The sequence below is a fragment of the Sphaeramia orbicularis genome, chromosome 15, assembly GCF_902148855.1.
Source record: "Sphaeramia orbicularis chromosome 15, fSphaOr1.1, whole genome shotgun sequence".
In the NCBI taxonomy this organism is placed as follows: Eukaryota; Metazoa; Chordata; class Actinopteri; order Kurtiformes; family Apogonidae; genus Sphaeramia; species Sphaeramia orbicularis.
The window spans coordinates 42,543,140-42,564,623 of NC_043971.1; the positions used below are offsets into that span (position 1 = coordinate 42,543,140).

Genomic DNA, 21,484 nt, shown 5'->3' on the forward strand with positions numbered 1-21,484 from the left:
ACTTATCTGATGCACAAAAACAAAAATAACAAATGTGACAAATGAAGAAGAAATTCTGGATAAAATGGATAAAAGACCAGGACTGTAACATACACATGTTTTCATAGTTTTTCTTATATTACATATTGGTATAAATGGTGAGATTATGCCTTTTGCCAGTTAGTTGGAAGAAGAAAGAGGCAGCCTGTGGAAAGAACCCTGGCAAAATATTTACGCCTGAAAAAAATATACTACAGATTAAATCATAGTAGTGATGTTAAATACATTAAAAAATCTGATATTGAACGATATCCCTACATCTACAGTCTCGGCAATTTTGTCCAAAACTGAGACGAGGCTACATAAAAATGCCCTTGATATCAATTCCAAGACCAGTCTCAGAGCACTTTAAGTATTAGTACACACACATCACTTAAGCTCCACTGATATTTAGCATCTTGCAGTAGAGGTGAAAATTTGTATCATGCTGAATACCCCCCAACCTCACCTATGGTGACAGCAAAAAAGCAGAAATCCCTTGTTCATATGTGTAAGGGGATGATAAGGAGACATAGTTATCATCCAAAGGTGCATGACTGTCATCTATAATGTTCTGACATCATCAGTGACTGTAATGAATGCCACCCACTATAATCCTGAAGAACGAGGTCTGTTCTGAGCTACTTTAGAAACATGGACTTGTTCCCTCTATAAATATAAACGTCTTATTCTAAGGTTCTTAAAAAACACATAGATTCTCATTTTCATGTGATTATGCATTAATGACAGCATAATTCTTAAAATTCTATTGCATTTCTGCTGTTAGATCTTTCTGAATACTCCTAAATCTCACACTCCCGACCTTTTAAATACAGTGAAAGTGGGTAAATACTGATAGCACTGGTTGAACTGAACTGCTGACCTTCTCGCTGTGCGATGGAGTCTATGACCAGGCCATCAGGGAACTGAACCCACGGGCTTTCAACAACAGGATGAATGCTGTAACCATGGGTCCGCTATGAACATGAGTTTGTGTGATATTGGTAGTGTTGCCAGGACTGACAGGTTGAATGGATGACAGGGCTTTGTGGGCCAAATAGACTGTCACTGAGAGTTTGGAGGAGATGGATGAGAGGAGGGAGAGAGGGACACAGAGAAAGAGAGCTTCAGAGGTAGGAAATACCCGAAAGGGAGATGAAGAAATGATGGAGTGCTGTTTTGGCTACAGGCAATACCTGATTCCTTCAGTTTCTCTTTCTCAACCTGCTGCTGACCCTCCGTCGCTGCATATATTTTCTCACCACCATTACCTGATTTTGCATTACAAGCTCTGTAAACGGGGAGGAGCTTTTATCCAGCTTTACGTAATTTTTTGTTCAAAGATTTTTTTTATTGTCAATAAAGATGCACAGGACATACAGAGAACTGAGATATTATTTCCTCTCTCACCTGGCAAATGAAATACCATACAATTTTTTAAAAATAAGTAAAAAATAGAATAAGAATGAATAAATGATATGAAAGATAAACTGCAATAGAATGTGACAGATATAAATCAAACCTATTTACAATAAAGGAAATAGTCCAAAACAGTACCAGTTATGAGGTGAGCAGGTGCATAATGGAACAAAACAGCAGCAGATATGACAAAAGTGCAACGTGTAATAAAGTGCAGAAAACAGCTGCGTATGTGAGAAATATCACAGGTTGTAGGTCTACTAAATATATGAATATTTGTCATAGCAATTGTTCTGGAAATTCAGTTAAAGGTGCAATATCATGCATGCTCATGTTTGTGTTGGGAGTCTGTCTTTTGTTGATGTTACCTAACTCCATTTCCAGGGAACAACTCCCACTGTGAGCAGCCTGTACACTGATTTCTATGTGGAGGACATGAGTTTGCTCCCAAGTGTTTCCTTTTCTGCTCCTCTATTACTCCACCATAGAGCCTGTTTACATGCACACTGATACTCTGATCATTATATGATTTCTAGAGTTATCAGATTATTTAAGTGACCATGTAAACAGGAAAATCTGATATGCTTTATCAGATAACAGCAGTAATCTGATTATGAGAAATCTGATTAACATACGTGGATTTCTCCAATGTCTTCCTGCATGTATACAGGTTAATCTGATTAATTTTATTCTTTTGCATCATGTGTAAACACAGTTACAATCATAGAAAATAGAAGTCATGTGGTCAAACGTGAGCGGAAGACAACAGGAAGTTTAAGTCTACCATCACTATGTACGTACCCCGATAATCCGATAATGGACTGAAGCATCTTAACCAGGGTTTTTCAATTATCGCATTTCTTATGTGCATGTAAATGCCTTAGATCTGATTATTACAATTAACTGATTACTTCCAGTTATTGGAGAATGGTCATAGGGCTGAATGATATGGACAAAATGTCATATCTCGATATTCATGCCAGATATCTCGATATCGATACGATACGATATGACTATGGGTTCGGTGAAAACCAAGCATTTTTCAGAAAAATACAAACATCATAATACAAAAGAATGTGGAAAGTGCAGTTTTATTTATAAGAACTCACTGCCAGTCATCAACATTAACATAAAGTACGAATAAATAAATTACAAATCAAACATTTTACTGCAGCTCTCCTTTACCAATAAATAACAAATATATGCAGCAGCTGGTGGAAGGTGAAACACTGAAAGTGCATTGAAGTGCAACATGTTATATTTTTCTAAAGACAACATAACTGTTTGCAGAAAATGCATTTGCTACTCACAGAACAGAGGTAGTTACAGCCCAACTTCTACAGATTCTTTGCCAGGTGCATTCAAGGGCAATCGAAAAATGAAATTTGTTGTGACTTCCAGAGCTGTACATGCAGGGCAAGCGCGGGGGAAATCTATATCGTTTATATCGTTGCTTTTTCGACATTAATATCTTGAATGTTCATATCTAGCTATAGATACGATAATGATATACCTTTCAGCTCTAAATAGTCGTATAAACAGGCTCACTGTGCAATACCACCATTACAACTGCAGTTGGGTAATGCCAAAAATCAACCAGCTCCCAACACAAAAAGTTCATGAAAGCACTACACAACAATTCGCAAATCATCCCACTGAACATTTAAGAAGTCACTTTAAACCACTAAACCATACCTCATGATATTCAGATATTTGTTATTTTATTTTATTCCTAAATCTGTGTTGCGTGGAAGAACACAAAGTCTCCGAAAGGACAAAAATATTGCCAGAAATAAACAGTTTTAGCAATATTTCTTCCCATTTTATCAAGTCCTCAAGCAAAAACAAAAAGAGAAAATAGAGTAGGCTGTTATAGCAGGTACAAAAATAACTATGACTAAAGTGACTCAACTGCAGGTTTCATCTTTTATTGTATGCTACACTTACATTAACATCACCTTAAAAATTGGCAATGCAGAGTATAATCAGTGAAACCAAGACACTATTTTCTTCCCATCCTCTGTTCATCATAGTGTTGTATAACTGTGCAGACTCACATCTCATCTGTATTTGCAGAGCATTAGCAGCAGAGCTTCTGTGGCTGCATGTGAAATTTAAAGAGTATACAGTATTTACACTGCTCAGCCTGTTCAGTCAGAAATTTGAGCATCCTTTCATCTCTAACCAAACTCTCTCTGAGGACATTTCTGTGTGGTTTTCAGAAATTGGCAGTAGTCTCCCGTTGGCAAGTTTTAGAAAATTCAAGTCTGTGGAGAAATGACATCACTTCCATTTTGAAACTGCATGGAAGTGTAAAAAAAAAATCTGGATCCCCTGTGACTTATGTTCATGTTGGTTTATTAAGTCATGTGACATGCATTTGGTTTTCTTCTGTTATTTCACAACAACAACAATATGTGCTAGAATAGGCCTTACAGCAGGTTATATTGCAGTTATACAGAGATATGTGTGCTTCAGTTCAATGTAAAAACCAGTTTTATTTCATCGCCTGTCAGTGGAGTTATATCCCCTTCAACAAAGCAAACCCTGGGCATTATGTCGAAGATACAGTGATAGTATGTACAGTACTGTGCAAAAGTCTTAGACCACCTTTACGTTGTTTTAGCAGTGTTGAAATGAGTATCGGCTCAAATTTACTTAGGGGGTCAAATGAGTGGCCATTTTTGTCAAAAAAAAGTTGTAAGAAATGCATAGAACTGTGTTGAAAGAATACATTTGTGCACAGACTACTGATATTATTTGACAGTGGAAGCTATATTTTCATAAATATTGGATTTTGAATAGCACGTGTATGTGAAAACTTTTGCTGGTGGACGGACGTGACATTACCCATGATGCTCTGGTCAGTACCAGTACTTTATTAGTAATAAACTTATATACTTACTATTGCTAATTATCCTCTTATTCATAAATGTTAGTATTGTGGATCTAAAACAATAACAGCTGACACAAAATGTGTTAGAGGACGGATGTGACATGGTTGTCACAGATCCCATCATACTGATGCTCGGCAGCCATGTCACTGTTTCCACAAAAGATCCCTTTGCAAAAACTAGTACCAGAATTATTTATTGTATAGTTTATCATCATACTAAAGAGTAAATAACAATATAGAATTGTTATTTCTTTATAAAAATGCTTATTATTAGAAAACTGTTGATTTAAAAAATGACGTGTGACATTCTTAATGTATGTATTTGTGTAACATAAGCAGGATGGATCAGCACCATACTCCATATTGCAACCTGTAAAAATAAAACATGTGATATGTAGGATAGAATCTTGGAAGAAAAACTGGGGAATCTAAAAAAATAGAATATTTGTTTTTCAGGTAAATTCAGTTAAAATATAACTTGGCCATTTGTGACATGAAAATATAGCATTAATTGTGGTGAAATTGGACATTTTTGAGCTGAAAACATAGTTCATATGACCATCAACATGTTTCAACAGAACTGAAATCCTGTAAATTTGCATAACCTGCATTTACCAACACAAAGTTCCTTTGGGGATTCACTTATATTGATTTCTTATGCACAAAGACATAAATAAGACCTCTAAGAAAATTTTAGCCAGTATACATATTTATTTCTCATTCTTTTTTATGAACATACAGCATGAAAATACAAGAAATATGTGCACAGCCTTAAGAGACACAAAGACTGAAATAAATGGGTTGTAAAGGTTAAAGTCAGTATTTATTATAACCCCTGACCCCATGACAAGAAGCAGCACAAACAGTTAGAAACATCTGACATGTTAGTATAAAACAGAAAATTAATGCAATAAATCTATTATTATCTGAACAAATGGGTTAAAGCAGTGGTTCCCAACCTTTTTTGGCTTGTGACCCCATTTTAACATCACAAATTTCTGGCAACCCCAGACAATCAAAACGGAGATATTTTTCTCTTGGAGATGTCTTAGCGGGGCCAGGCGGGTGAAGAAATGTTTCCATTCTCTGTTCGGTCTGGTTTTCTGACTGCAACTGTGTGCGGGCAGGTTGAAGCACAGTAACGCATGCAGTCACATGATCGGGTCAATCAAGATATGCCTTCTCAGATGTTATATCCAGCATTTTATTTAAACTTGATTTTTATTAGGAAAATGTGTGGTATTTTAATTATAATTAAATATCTATTGAATCATTTAAAAAATATATTATTAATTAATTAATTTATTTATTTATTTTTTTATCAATTACTAGAAATTTCAGGTGACCCCATGTGAATTCCAGGTGACCCCGCGTGGGGTCCCGACCCCAAGGCTGAAAAACACTGGGTTAAAGACATGTTAAGTACAAAGGGAGGTCACACTAAATACGACCACTTTAGTTTATAGAAGCTGTTTTTCCCTGAGTCTTTTGTTTTTGACTGCTGTACATACTTCACATATATCCAGACTGGATCCTAAAACAGAAACTGACAAATCCTTATGTGGTGTCATTAGAACTGTACTAAACCAACAAACCTCATGGACTTTTCTACATTAATGTAAATCATAATAGTACTCTACTAGAGCAATATTTTGTCCCAACCACTATTTACCTTCCACTTTGTTTCAAAAAACAAATATATGTCAGTAATGATGTAATGGTTATGCACATCATCAAGCTAATATCTACTGTAATTTAATGTTAATATAAAACTTTATGTTAGATAAGACCAGGGTGCGATTTGTTGGGGGGATTGGGGAGAGCAACCCCCCCTCTAATTTTTACATCTCTACCTCTGCTCAATGAATTTCATCGTTGGGGGGGGGGCAACCAACCAACTGAAATAACAAGCAGGTTGTGACAGTTTTCTTCCACCTATATCCTACATTACTGTCACTAACGTTCACCTGAACCCAACTGTCGGCAGTCTCAGAATTCATGAACATCCCCATGCACTGGGGCACCGTAAAGGGGGGGTAAACGTGACAAATTCATGGGGCCCAGCATTTGTGTGTCCAGTGGATACAGGTTAGAAGTTGTAAAAATTTTGTGTAAGATCCTTATACTAGAGGAATAGAACCTGGGAGTTGGACGTTGAAAGTATGTAAAGTTTCACTTACATTTCACGCCAGCGTTAGTTACGTTAGTTATCGACACACTAGGGATGTAACGATATGAAAATTTCATATCACAGTTATTGTTACCAAAATTATCACAGTTATCATTATTATTGCAGTATTGTTGAAATTGTGCTCAAAATGTTCAAAAAATACTGATACATACACTGAGATAATTAAACTAAATTATATTTTGAAAAAAAACAAAAAATAAAAAAAAAACAACCAAATAAAATAATTGGTACAATGTACCTTCTGTTGGCAGAAACATTCAAATATTAACCCTTAGTTGTCTGAGCCTATTTTGTCCGTTTTTCAGTCCTTTTGATTTTACCTTTATATACTATATAAACAAATGTTTACTCTACCCATGTATGGTATGTTCTTTTTCAGCACAACTCCATTTATATCATCTGTTTATTATTTTTTTCACTTTAACCTACTATATCAACACAAAAGGACAAAAACCACAAAAAAATATACAATCTGATTTAAAAAATGTATATAATTTATTGCATAAATAACACAAAGAGGCTTAACAAACCTTTTCAAAGACTTTAAAAGTGAATATTGGTTCCAAATATTAGGCATATAAAATCAAAATTGTAATAAATTCAAACTATACTCAAATATTTGACATAAAAGGAGATCTTTACATAGGCGTTTTCTCCGGAAAAGTGCGGTAATCAAACACGGTTATCATGATAATTAGAATTTTAACGGTAATACTAAATGTCTGTAATTTTACCGCTGTTTATCGTAATACTGGTAATCGTTACATCCCTAGGACACACATACACACACACACCCCACACATCCCGACAAAAAAAATAAAAAATCACCCCCCTTTACGTTTTTTTGACAAATTGCACTCTGGATAAGACTACTCATCTATTGTTAAGCTTTAACATTACTTTAACTAATGTTCACTTGAATAAAATGGCGTGAATATACATCACTAAATGTAATGAGATAAAACTTTATTACATTACCTGTCCTATTGTCACACACTGCTTCACAATGCCATCCAGTATGTCTTTTTTTTTTTTTGTTTCATATTTTTATTGATGTGCATACAAGAAAACAAAGGGTACATGCCAACACCATGGCACACTGATGTCAACATTAACCAGGTTTGTAAACACCATTACTTTCAGATTTGCATATTTTTTTAGTAACAAATAACAATGAAACCAGACAAACAATACAATGAAAGGAATACTAAGACATTGTCTGGATAAAATAATTAAACTGGTGACATAAACATAAGAAAATAAATAAATAAGTAAGTAATAAAGAATAAGGAAAAAAAAAAAAGGGGAGGAGGAAGGGAATTACATCGTCTCAAAAAAGTCCATAACCGCTTGCCATTTATTATAGAATTTGTTCAAGTTTCCTCGCTTCCAGTATGTCTTTCATTGTACTTTTATTAATAGACAGCTGCTTAAATGACCATCTGTGAATATAATAATCATGCGTATCACTGTGTTTTGAAAATGTTTGGAATGTGTGTAGTATTTTATACACATTATGTATACTATGCTTTTATTCCCCAAATGCATCCTCAAAGTTTTGCAGTGGTTCAGAGCTGTGGCATAATTATAGATAATATAACAACAAAAAGTTTAATCCAACTAAATATTACCTCTAATCACTTCAACGTGTGAATTTCCTGCAGGCTTTTTTATTTTGTTTTTTCAGTAGTTGGGTTGGTACCATGCATTCATTATAAACATATTTTACATTTTACAAATTTTGCTGGTAGAAACATGTAAATATATCCACGCTCTAGCTAGAAGAATAGCATTCTGCTGCTCCTCACTTCATGTACACGGTGCAGTCCTGGTGGAGTTAACACAAATACTAGATCTTGGGAGTTGTGTTCACTCTATCTCAAAGAAATTGCACACCACAGGACAAGACCGGGGTGAGAACAGCTCAGTGTGTGTGTGTGTGTGTGTGTGTGTGTGTGTGTAGACTAAAGGAAAGGAATATTTCAGTCTAGCTGCCAGAGTGTGTTGTCTGTAATTTCTGTCTGTGTGAGCAGGGACAGTTATGTAACAACAAAGCAGAATGTATCGTAGGTTCACGAGTCACACACACACATGCACACGCACACACACACACACACACACACACACACACAGTGATGCTGCTGTGCACGTTTTGTCCACTGACAGGAAGTGAGGGACTAAATTGTTCAGATTCATCCAGATTAAGGAGGTGACATGTGACAGCTCATCACAATGACTTGACATTACGTGTATATTGTCCTTATTGGGATGTGTTTACCCAAGTTCTTTGTAAAGACCAATATCCTGTCTCAGTGGGTGGAACGGGGAAAAAGAGTCACTAGGAAATGTATTTCACAGAAACCTTTAAGTGTGGAAAAACAAAAACGAAGAAGTAAAGATAGCACAGGAGTAAACATTTAAAGAGAAGATGTAAAAGAAAATAGAAGATAACTGGGATTATGATACAGCAGTGGGAATGTAGTAATAGAATTTAGGAAAGAAGACCAGTATATTGCTATACAGGGTGTATCAAAAAAATATATACATTTTGAAAAATTACCCCCAGTTCTGCATTTGATAATTTTTGGAATTTTCTTTTATGGACGTCGGTAGTTAGGGGATTGGTGGATATTTGTCCAAATTTACAGACCCAGGTTTTCATGCATGAGTGAGCAGGGGCAAATTGTGCAATCCAAGTTAAAAATGGTTTATGCGAAGTAGGTTTGACCCTAACCCTAACCATAACTTGGCCTGTCCTCAGTAACATTTTCAGGCCTAAACACGTTGAATTAACTTTGAAAGGCTGCAGCTGCCATCATTAAAGAAATGAAATTGACATGGTGGCCAAAGTGTTAATGCTGTAACCTGGCAATTTTGTGGAAAACAAGATGGATGCCCATTATCCCCTCCCATGACCTTTGACTGGATTTAAATCCCACCGCTACTTTGCGCAAACCAGTTTTAACTTGGATCGCACAATTTGCCCCTGCTCACTCATGCATGAAAACCTGGGTCTGTAAATTTGGACAAATATCCACCAATCCTCTACCTACTGACATCCATAAAAGAAAATTCCAAAAATTATCAAATGCGAAACTGGGGGCAATTTTTCAAAATGTATAGTTTTTTTTTGATACACCCTGTATAAACAAAGATAAAATCAAAGCAGCTGTATGTTTCTGCAAACTATGGACACATATACTCTGAACATATATGAGCAAAAACACATTTCACATCCACATCTCCAGATTCCTGTCCAGTCCTAGGCCAACGTTAGGTTTGTTGGTTTATTAAAGTTGTCATGACCACACACTCTCAGTCTTTGTACTAAAATCTAATCTGGATATATGTGAAGTATGTACAGCATTAAAAAAAAATAAAAAATAAAACATCTTCTATAACATGTCTTTAACCCTTTTATTCAGACAATATGAGATTTATTGCATGCCACCCACTACATATTTATAGCATTAATTTTCTGATGTTGTATACCAGGTTTCATTCAACACATGTCAGATGTTTCTGTTTGTGCTTGTCATGAGGTCAGGGGTTTAACCTTCACAACCCACTTAGTTCCGTTTTTGTGCGTCTCTTAAGGTTGTGCACATATTTCCTGTATTTTCTTGTTGTATCTGAAGAAAAGAGAAGGAGAAATAAATATGCATGTGCATTTAAACCCTGCAAAAACAACAAAGCTAAAGGTGGCCTAACACTTGCCCTGTATTTCATATACTGTATGTAACATATATAGACATAGTGTCTTAACTGCTCACACCATTTTCAGCTGTGTCTGTCAGATACATTTATTTATCTGTGTGTAACTATTATTGATTTTTATCGTTAGGGTCAAAGAAAGATACCAGGACATGGTTTGAGACAGAAAAAATAACTTAAACCACATTATAACCAAACCACAGTCATTTCCTCTGTCTAACCCTAACCCTTTTATTTGATACACCCATCCATCCACCTCTTGTTTGTATTGAGGAAAGCGATGCATTCAGTTACACATTGCACTGAAATAACCATAGTTTACAGCAGGGGTCTCAAACATGCAGCCCGGGGGCCAAATGCGGCCCTCCAGAGCTTCCAGTGCGGCCCCTGTGATGAATTTTCAAAGTGCAAAAATTCCATAGTCAAGGCTGTGGAAGTCATTTTAGTTCAGGTTCCACATACAAACCAATATGATCTACAGTCAAATAATAGCAGAATAACCTACAAAAAATAATGACTCCAGATTTTCTTCTCAGTTTGATGTGAAAAAAATATTACACTCTGCCTATAAATGATGACAACTTCATTTATTGCAAAAAATAACATTAAATTATGAAAATATTTACATTTACAAACTATCCTGTAACAATAAAATGTGAATAACCTGAACAAATATGAAAAACCTGAAATGTCTAAAGAAAATTAAGCACAATTTTAACAATTTTCTGCCTGTTACTAAGTGTTTAGTGTATTTGTAGATCTGATCCATAATGCACATGTAGAAATGATAAGTTGAGGCATAATATTGTTAAAATTGTTATTTTTCTTAAGAAATTTCAGTTTTTTCACGTTATTCACATCTTTTTTGTTTGGATAGTTTATAAAAGTAAGTATTTTCCTAATTTAATGGGTTTTTTTTGCACTAAAACAAAGACAACAATCTGGAGTTGTCATTATTCATAGGTTATTATGCTATTATTTTACTGGTCCGGCCCACTGGAGATTAAATTGGGCTGAATGTGGCCCCTGGAAGAAAATGAGTTTGAGACCCCTGGTTTACAGAAAAATGAAGTGGTGACATTTTATTGTAATAACTGGTTCTGTATGTAATATTTAGAGCAGGGGTGTCAAACTCATTTTCTTACAGGGGCCACATTCAGCCCAATTTAATCTGAAGTGGGCCGGACCAGTAAAATAATAGCATAATTGCCAATAAATAATGACAACTCTAAATTGTTTTAGTACAAAAAATAACATTCAATTATGCCAATATTTACATTTACAAACTATTCAAACAAAAAGGATGTGAATAACCTGAAAAAAAAAAAAAAAAATTGTTAAGAAATATAAGTAAAATTTTATCAATATTATGCCTTGACTTATCATTTATACATGTGCATTACAGATCAGATCTACAAAGGCACAAAACATTTAGTAACAGGCAGAATCTTGTTAAAATTGCACTTAATTTTCTTTAGACATTTCAGGTTGTTCATATTTGTTCAGGTTATTCACTTTTTATTGTTAAAGGATAGTTTGTTAATGTAAAGATTTTCATAATTTAATGTTTTTTGCACTAAATCAAAGAGGAGAAAATTGGTGTTGTCATTATTTATAGGTTATTATGATCTTATTTTGGAGTTTGAGGCCCTAACTTGCACTTTGCAAATTCATCCCGCGGGCCGGATCGGAACCTTTGGCGGGCCGGTTTTGGCCCCCGGGCCACATGTTTGACACCTGTGATTTAGAGCAACCCTAAAGAACAACTCAAGCATTTTTGTTGTCACTTGCAAATATTGTTTTTTTTTTCTACATTTAAAATTCCTAAATGATTTATCAACATTTATTATAATATAATCCCCTGCGTGTTGCATTTTCTTATATTTATGGACTAAGGTTATAACAACACAACAGAGAAAATTGAAGAAAAAGCACTATTTTCAGCAAATATATATTTAACTGAACATTAAAATAAGTGTCTGCAACCACTGGTATTTGTCAAACTACATGGGTTTTACTGGTGAATAAATGTTGTAGAAGATGACAGTGTTTCCATGTTCACTGCGGAGTCTCTGAACGTCCAAATGGGTCATATATGGTTACGATGAAAGGCTGAGAAACTGCATTTTACTTGAATTCCACTGGTCTACAGGGAAAATGCTTCCAGAATAAAAGTAATGAAATTTTACCACATGAGAGTCACTGATAAAGAAAAATCAAGTAAAAAATGCTGGTTGGCTGAACTTTCCAAGATACAGCCTTGGGTCAAAATGTGAAATTCAAGAATTAATGAGAGAATGGGTTTGACTCAAAAGGAATATTTGTCTCAGAGCTACAAGATCTACTTCAAAACACTGTCTGCACATTAGAATACATTCACTTTACAGGTTGTATTTAGTGGAAGATTTATAAAACTATTATATAAATGCACATAAACCAATATATATGTGTAATAACACTTAATCATATACCTTGAAAACATCAGCAAACCGGGACTTTTGTCATTTATTTTCCAATTAATCTTATTAAAATACGTAACATTTAGCACATTTAACCTCTGAAGCAAATCATTTCTAAAAAATTGTAGACCAGTGTTATTAACATGTATTGATAGGATTAAAATCTAAAGTTATTAAACCTTTTAGATCAAAAGCTTTTGGCCTTTAGGTCTTTAAAAGGATTCTGCATTCTGTTTAATAGTAGTAGTAGTAGTAGTAGGAGAGGAGCACCACTGTGTTAAAGCTGCAAATCCATGCATGTATACGTGCTTGTGTGGTTCAGATATTGATTGGAACATGTGAACCAGCAGGCGTGGGCGGCCACACACATGCACTCAAGCATGTTGTGTTTCCATGTGTTTAGGGGACATCACAATGGCTTGCATTCATTTCCCGGAGACTTAACTTCATCCTAATTAAACAAACGTTAACCCTTTATTTGAAGGGTTTTCATTGCAGGAACATGGTTTGGTTTCCGAACCTGGAGTCCCCACATGTGACTATGGAAATAGATGAATATCCCTCCAACATAAATAATAACACACACACATTGCCTGAGGCTTTATAAACAGCCGGACTTGGAGGTTGTGACTCGTACATCAGTCTCCTCTCCTCCTCCCTCCCTCCCTCCCCTTCTTCCTCTCTTACTCGCATCTCCTCTCTCATCATTTATATCTTCATTCTCCATTTACCTGCCTGCTGTTTGTTTTGTTTTCCAGCTCTCGGCGGCCCAGCGCCTCACATCTTCCTCTCACTAATCGGCCACTGCTTCTCTCTCCCTCTCTCTCTCTCTCTCTCTCTCTGTCTCTCTCTCTCTCTCTCTTTCTCTCTCCTTTGTTTTCTCTGCTGTCTCTGTGTAGTTACATAGCAGTGTGGTACAGACCAGTGAAACTTGGCTTCCTGCCTGTTGAGATGTGCTAATAGGAGACACTCATAAGGGGGGTTCATGCTGATGAAATTGATCTGCTCAGGTAAGAAACAAAAACCTTTTTTCCATTTCTTTTTTTTTTTTTTTTTTGCATTTTCATTTTCATTAGCAGACATACATAATCCTAAAATATTCCATATATTTGAATATACTAAGGGACAAACATACATATAACTAACATCCTCCTAATTACTGCCTTTGATTTTTCATTCTGATACTCAATATTTATATTTACAAACTCACAAATTGTAGTTGCATGTAGACAGTTAACCCTTTCTAGCAAAAAGTTGAAGTTTATGGCATGCAGGAGTGAAAAATGAAATAAGTTTTATAGTATTGCCCCTGCCCAAACCAATACTTGCAACTTTAATGATTAATAAAATATTTCAGTTGCATAGATTGAGAAGTACACCATGTAAATCCAGTTTCCATTAATATTTCTATCAACACACGTAAAGATAATCAGTCAGTGTTGGTATAGAGTATTTAGTGTGAATATTTGCAGATATAAAGTCTCTAAGTCTTGCTGTTGTGAGGTGCTGTGTGCTTGTTCAGTAGATTTTGATTTGTTGTTGTTTTTGTGTTCTTCTGTTACTTATTTTTAACTGGATTACAGGTTAAGCTTTAAAACTACAGAGAGCAAAGTAGACATATTTATAGAAGCTTCCCATCTCAATAAAAGATGAATCGATGTCTTATGCAACAGTTCACATCCACACTGGAGGCAGCAGGGATGAAACGTAAGGACAGGGAAACGCACAGGATGGATGGATGGATGGATGGATGGATGGTTCCCCTCCAAGAAAATATCAATCCCATTCCTTTTTCTCTCTTCCATACATTTCTCCTCCATCTCCGACTGTCTTTTCTTTCTCCCTCTTCTTTTTATCTGTTTTGTCTTCGTCTTCATTCACTTTTGTCCTTCTCCCACCTTTCTTAAGGTCTCCTCCGTTCTCCCTCTCTTGTCCACTCTTCTTCATTCCCTCTCTGATCTATTATTCACGTCCCTGTCTGACTCTTCCTCTTTCCTTCCCCTGACACCTGAAATCCCTCCGCTTTCTCCGGGGCGTTTAGACCTCCACCGACAGTGCATCCCTCCCAGGAAAAGAAACAGAGTGATGAATAAAAGAACAGAGCGAAGAGACAGATAAAAAGCAGTAGGATAGGTCGCTCTATGGATATGTCAAGGTATCTCTCTGTGAGGCTTATTGTATAGGCTGACATTTTACACAGCTTTACGTAATCTAACAAAAAGCTGCTTCTATTGTAGTCCAACAAGTTGACATTAAGTTTGGATTAAGTTCCTACTTCAAAAGCCTTCATTTTTATGTGGTCTCAGATTCTGTGTTGTTCAATTGCTTTTGATTTCACATGGCATTACAAAGCATTAATGATTTTGGTTAATTCATCAGTCACTGTTAGAAAATTGTGATCATAATATGAAATACATGATTTCATAACACAAAAAATTTTAGTTTTATATGTGCATTACTACATGACTGCATTTCAACCACTCATGGGGCTTTTTGACCTTAGGATGTATGCTCTTATGCATGTTTATTCTGCTTTTAGGAACATTCTTTGGGTATATACTGTATACAGCACATTCAGAGAAATGCATCTTTGGATATTTAATACAGTTTGCAACACATGGCCTTTACGTTAGAGCCCGACCACTTAATCGGCCGGCAGATTAATTGGGCCAATCATAATTTATCACTGATTAATCAACATCGGCCAATATATAACTGATTTATTAACTTTTTTGTTGCGGAGATTCTGTCACTCACTGCTCCTGTGTGTGTGTGCTGCCAGGAGAGTTAGAGGAACAGTAAAGTGTGTCTGTTTCACTTTCACAATCACACTATCACCCCCCCCCCCCCCCCCCCCCCCCACACACACACACACACACACACACACGCACACACACAATCACAGAATCACGGACCACTACCCCTCCCGGTTCCGACAAGGATGGACCGCTATTCCCCCCCACACTCCGACCCCCCCGTCCGAAAATCATGGATTCCCCTGTTCCAACAAGGATCTACTGCTAATTCCCCCACTCCCCCCCCATCTGAAAATTACGGATCCCCTCCCCCCAGTCTTATGAGCTATTCACCCCCACACACACACCCATGTCTGTGTGCTTGCTGTCTTCCTCACAGTTTCATTCTGCATTCACACCTGGGTATTAATAGTGTCGGGGGAGACCAGGGACAGTTGAAACATGGGTCAGTTGTAACTCTTGCAATTGTTCCAATCAGCAACAACTTAGGACTCACCTAATTCACTCTGCACATGCTCAGTTTAGTCCTGAGTCTACATGGGAAGTTGTAGTGCCATGAGGCAGACACATCCAAATTTGTGAGTGAAAACATAATTTTGTGGTAAGTCATATTTTTTGCTCTAATTATTTTTGTGATTCCATACTTTGCTTTGTAGTTGGACTCATTAAAGGTAGGTGTCGCTTACATTTTAAATAATGATTTACCAAACAATTTTTATGTCCCTAATTCTAAAATATAGACTCACATCTTTTTCAAAAGTCTGCTTTCCCCAGCATAAAAACTACCACATCTACAACCTGTGGTTTCCCACAGGTCACAGACTAGTCTGATATAAGACTATTATACAGAGGTTTAAAGTTGGGTTATTATCTGTGTGAGATAAACAAAGATTTATGCAACTGTTTATCCACCTGTCCACAATTATCTAATATAACATTATTATATCCTGTGTAGATCAATGTTCTTATTTCATACATCGGCCAATATATCGGTTATCGGCCAATATCGGATATCGGCCAATATAATGGATATTGACTTTTTTTAGCCCCCAATATCGGTATCGGTATCAGCCCCAAAAATCCCATATTGGTCGGGCTCTACTTTACGCGTCTACAGTACTGGACACAAACTAGCAATTCTGGAGCAAATAGATATGGCTAAAAGAAAAGTCCACATTTCTGGTCAGAGGCAGAAATTTACAGTAATGTGCAAAAGTCTTGGGCCACCTCAAGGGTTTGTTATTTTTGCAGTGGTGAAATGAGCGTATATATGAATTTCTCATTTTCTTTTCTATAGTCAACACAAGAAAATACAGGAAATATGAGGACAACCTTAAAAGACACACAAAAACCTGAGCTAAATGGGTTGTAAAGGTTAAAGTCAGTATTTATTGTGACCCCTTTATGACAAGAAGCAATACAAACAGTTAAAATATCTGACGTGTTGGATGAAACCTGGTATAAAACATCAGAAAATTAATGCAATAAAGCTCATATTGTTTGAATAAAAACTGCTAAAAGGCATGTTGAATGCAAAGGGAGGTCACATTAAATACTACCACTCTGGTTTGTAGAAGCTGTTTTTTTTTTACCGCTGTACATAATTCTCATATATCTACACTGGATTTTAATACAGAGACTGAGAAATGAACATGTGTGGACATTAAAACTTTACTAAAGCAACAAACCTAATATTGGACTAATATTGGGACTTTTGTACAATAGTCTAAATCACACTAAATACTACCACTTTGGTTTTTAGAAGTAGTTCTTCCCTGAATCTTTTTTTTTTTTTTTTTTTTGAACATTCTTTTTATTGAACATTTTCAAAATTATACAGTCTAGCGCAGTACATACAGGTTGTATGAAATGTATAGCAGATACAAAATATGTCCACAGCAAGGATCTCAAAAGTCTGTATTAAATCTATTTCAGGTAGTTGCAGTCTGAGTTCCCAGATATCCCAATACTTTTCCAAACTTTGCTGTAAAGATGTCCTTCTGATCATTAATATAAAATCTTAGTCTTTACAGAGAAATATAGTCTAATATCAAAGACTTCCACAGATGTATTGAAGGAGGTTCTTCTGTTTTTCCCTGAAGCTTTTTTTTTTATCTTAATTCAGGCAAAGTAATGAGTTGCATCAATGGTTGTGATAGGTCATATGAACCGGTGTGCATCAGTCAGTTTTGTGCTATAAAAGAACTTGTCGAAGTGTGTCAAAGATCAGAGTCATCCCTGTGGAGTTTGTAGCTGTATTCCTGTAAACATGTTTTAATGAAGAGGACATTAATTATACTTGTTTTTTATGTTTCATGGAACAGTTTGTGTTCTATGGTTCTTTGATACTTGTGTTAGCCAATAGAGCTGTCATGTTTAGTGAAATGAAACAGTCACAAAACATATCATAAATTCATGTGATGATAACTGTAATAATAGTAATCATAAAGAGGCTGACATGTGCCACATGGCAGATGTTTGTAAGTAAAAATCAATGGGCATTTTTTGAAAATGAAAGATTCGTCATTTAGGCAGTAATTGTTTCCATTCATTTGGTTTCTGCAACAGCTATTTGCTTCAATACATTTTGCAAATTATCTAATTTTCCTTTTCAATATGTTCAGTTCAACCAATTCACTGAAAGAGAATAAACATATTGAGGAAATTCATCTCTCAGGGCCAAACCTCAAACTTTCAGATCTAAAAAGTATTTAGAGTACAGCTTTAGAATTTCACCAAATGTTTTCACATCGAAGAATAAAAAGAGGTGAAAACCGTAAAATTACAAAAAAAAAAGGAACTAAAATGTAAAAGGCCTACAGTAGATAAAAATTGGGTGGTGTATTGGCAAGAATCTGACAATAATGAAACAGACCCTATAAAGGTTTAATCTTCATCTGATTCTAGGAAAATAGAACACACCATCATCTGCATACAATTTACAACAGCGTTTAAACACTATACAAAAAGAACTACCTTTCACTAATATTTGCATATTAAATTAAAGTCAGGGCTGTGTTTTTTGGAATAAGATAATATCACTGTATTCTTGTATCAGTGTTTTCTTTAGTATTGTAGTAGTTGAAACACTCTCACTTTCCCCTTCCCTTAAAATGTCTCACCCTGAATATGTGGTAAGTCATCATGTGATAACTTAAAAAACTAACCAAAATGTCACTCGGGATTTTTCAGAAATTTTGTCGTGAAGTACATTGCGGGAATAGCAACCAAGCAAATGTGGTTTCCCACAGATTCAGCAAGGAAATGAGGTAGGTTGCTACAACATTAAATTACACTGTCCACCAGGGTCATTTCAAAGAATGAGTGTAGTCGGTGGATGGAGGTAAAGGCGACATTTGGGTTTAACACTCACGAAGAGACAGTAAAATTGCTGCTGTGTGGAATTTCCATTCCCACAATGCACTTACATACATTTACACCTCACCTACAAACAAAATTTTCGAAAAGTCCCAAGTGATGTTTTGTTTTGTTTTGTCAACAAACGAAAGTTGGTCACCGTGAGACAAGTGTGTAATGAAGGAAAGACTAATGGATTAGTGATAATTAGGCTATCACTTAGATTTTACAAATTTGAAAAAAAAATTGTGATGAAAGTCATACGCTGCTTGAATAAGGACATGTTAATACTATGGTTATGGTTTGGTTAGTTTTCACCATAATTACTCCAACTACCATGTGCCGGGGTTTTTGGTACTTAATGTCATCTGACCTGACCTGCAACAACGACTTATATTTGTTTTCTTTTTGGACCCTAATGCCGCGTTTCCACTACATGGTATTGGCTCAGCTTGACTCAACTCGGCCTTTTTGCGTTTCCATAACGACAAAGGGCCTGGAATCTGGTACCCGTTACTAGTTTTTTGATATCACCTCCACTGAGGTTCCAGGACTGGGGATCAGATACTAAGACGTGACGTGCAAACACTGCAGACCACTGATTGGTCAGAGAGTCGTCTCTGTGACCCGCCGTTTTAAAAAAAACAGATGCGGAAGTTGACAGTGAATATAGCGGTAGGTTAATCCACATGAAGACAGCCTGCAAAACTACACCAGGGTTTGTCGAGGAGATTCAGACGTAAAAATTCAGCGTGAGCTTGATGAGACAACAAGCAACAAGCGAGTTTATCAGCAACTCTCTGAGCAGACGACACAGAAGTAATGCGCCTCATCGCTATGATGTCCAGGTACTGTAAAGTCTGTAGTATCCTGTAATGGAAATGGTCTCCAGGAATAGGACCTGGTACCTGAGTCAAGCCGGTTCCGCATAGTGGAAACGCAGCATAAGTGTCAAAAAACAGCGCAATAGGAATACACCATATGGTCATAAAAAGGCTCATGACCAAGTGGCAGAATATGGTAACTAGATGAGTGAGATTAACCACAGGATAATTTAAAAGGATAATAATTTTCATATGCTTAAACACAAAGCCAAAGTTACCTCAGACATTCTGTGGTTGTGTTTCTGTTTTACATTTGGCTGCTTATGCTCAAGCCCCACCCTCTCATATTATTGCAAAAGATAAAGACTAAACACAATCTACATATTGGAGCCAGGCGATACGCATGCATCAGATGAGGGCAGATCTGAAATGGGATCTGCTTCTGTTCCCCATCACTGCACACATCATCTATCCATCTATCAGCATTGCACCGCAACGCCTCGCCTTCCAGCCGCCGAGCCATCAATCATCACATTCCCATGCTCTATGGAAATTGGAGGAAAAACCAAATTTAACGGCTTTTTACCTTCTATCTCATCCACCTATCTGTGTCTGTCCGTCCATCTGCATGTCCATTTGTCCCTGCTCTGGTCCAATCTAGTGGCAGAGTGAGGCCGTTTATTTGAATCTATTTAAATGGATATGAGGCACGTGCATATGCAGGGAGATTTCACGGCCCGACAGGTCGGCAAACACCAGGCTGTTCCACCTCACTAACCCCCATCAGGACCCATCAGCAATTAATACACACCACAGGTGGTGGAGGGGGAGGGCACAGTAAACAAATGCTGGCTATCTATCTATCTATCTATCTATCTATCTATCTATCTATCTATCTATCTATCTATCTATCTATCTATCTATCTATCATCCATCCATCCATCCATGCATCCATCCATCTAGCTATCTAGCTATCTGTCTAGCTAGCCAGCTATCATCCATCCGTCTGCCCGCCCATCCATCCATCCATCCATCCATCCATCCATCCATCCATCCATCCATCTATCTATCTATCTATCTATCTATCTATCTATCTATCTATCTATCTATCTATCTATCTATCTATCTATCTATCATCCATCCATCCATCCATGCATCCATCCATCTAGCTATCTAGCTATCTGTCTAGCTAGCCAGCTATCATCCATCCGTCTGCCCGCCCATCCATCCATCCATCCATCCATCCATCCATCCATCCATCCATCCATCTATCTATCTATCTATCTATCTATCTATCTATCTATCTATCTATCTATCTATCTATCTATCTATCTATCTATCTATCTATCTATCTATCTATCTATCATCCATCCATCCATCCATCTAGCTATCTAGCTATCTGTCTAGCTAGCCAGCTATCATCCATCCGTCTGCCCGCCCATCCATCCATCCATCCATCCATCCATCCATCCATCCATCCATCCATCCATCCATCCATCCATCCATCCATCCATCTATCTATCTATCTATCTATCTATCTATCTATCTATCTATCTATCTATCTATCTATCTATCTATCTATCTATCTATCTATCTATCTATCTATCTATCATCCATCCATCCATCCATCTAGCTATCTAGCTATCTGTCTAGCTAGCCAGCTATCATCCATCCGTCTGCCCACCCATCCATCCATCCATCCATCCATCCATCCATCCATCCATCCATCCATCTATCTATCTATCTATCTATCTATCTATCTATCTATCTATCTATCTATCTATCTATCTATCTATCTATCTATCTATCTATCTATCTATCTATCTATCTATCTATCTATCTATCTATCT

At 36.5% G+C, this 21,484-nt stretch overlaps 1 protein-coding gene across 1 annotated transcript in view; it reads left to right on the top strand.

Moving 5' to 3' along the window:
- bean1 (brain expressed, associated with NEDD4, 1) overlaps nt 1–21,484 on the top strand; it is an 88,528-nt gene that overhangs the window by 5,094 nt on the left and 61,950 nt on the right. Inside the window, exon 2 of the mRNA XM_030156902.1 lies at nt 13,597–13,707. Coding sequence (XP_030012762.1) covers nt 13,683–13,707 — 25 coding nt within the window. The 5' untranslated portion in view covers nt 13,597–13,682. The remainder of the gene's footprint in view (nt 1–13,596; nt 13,708–21,484) is intronic.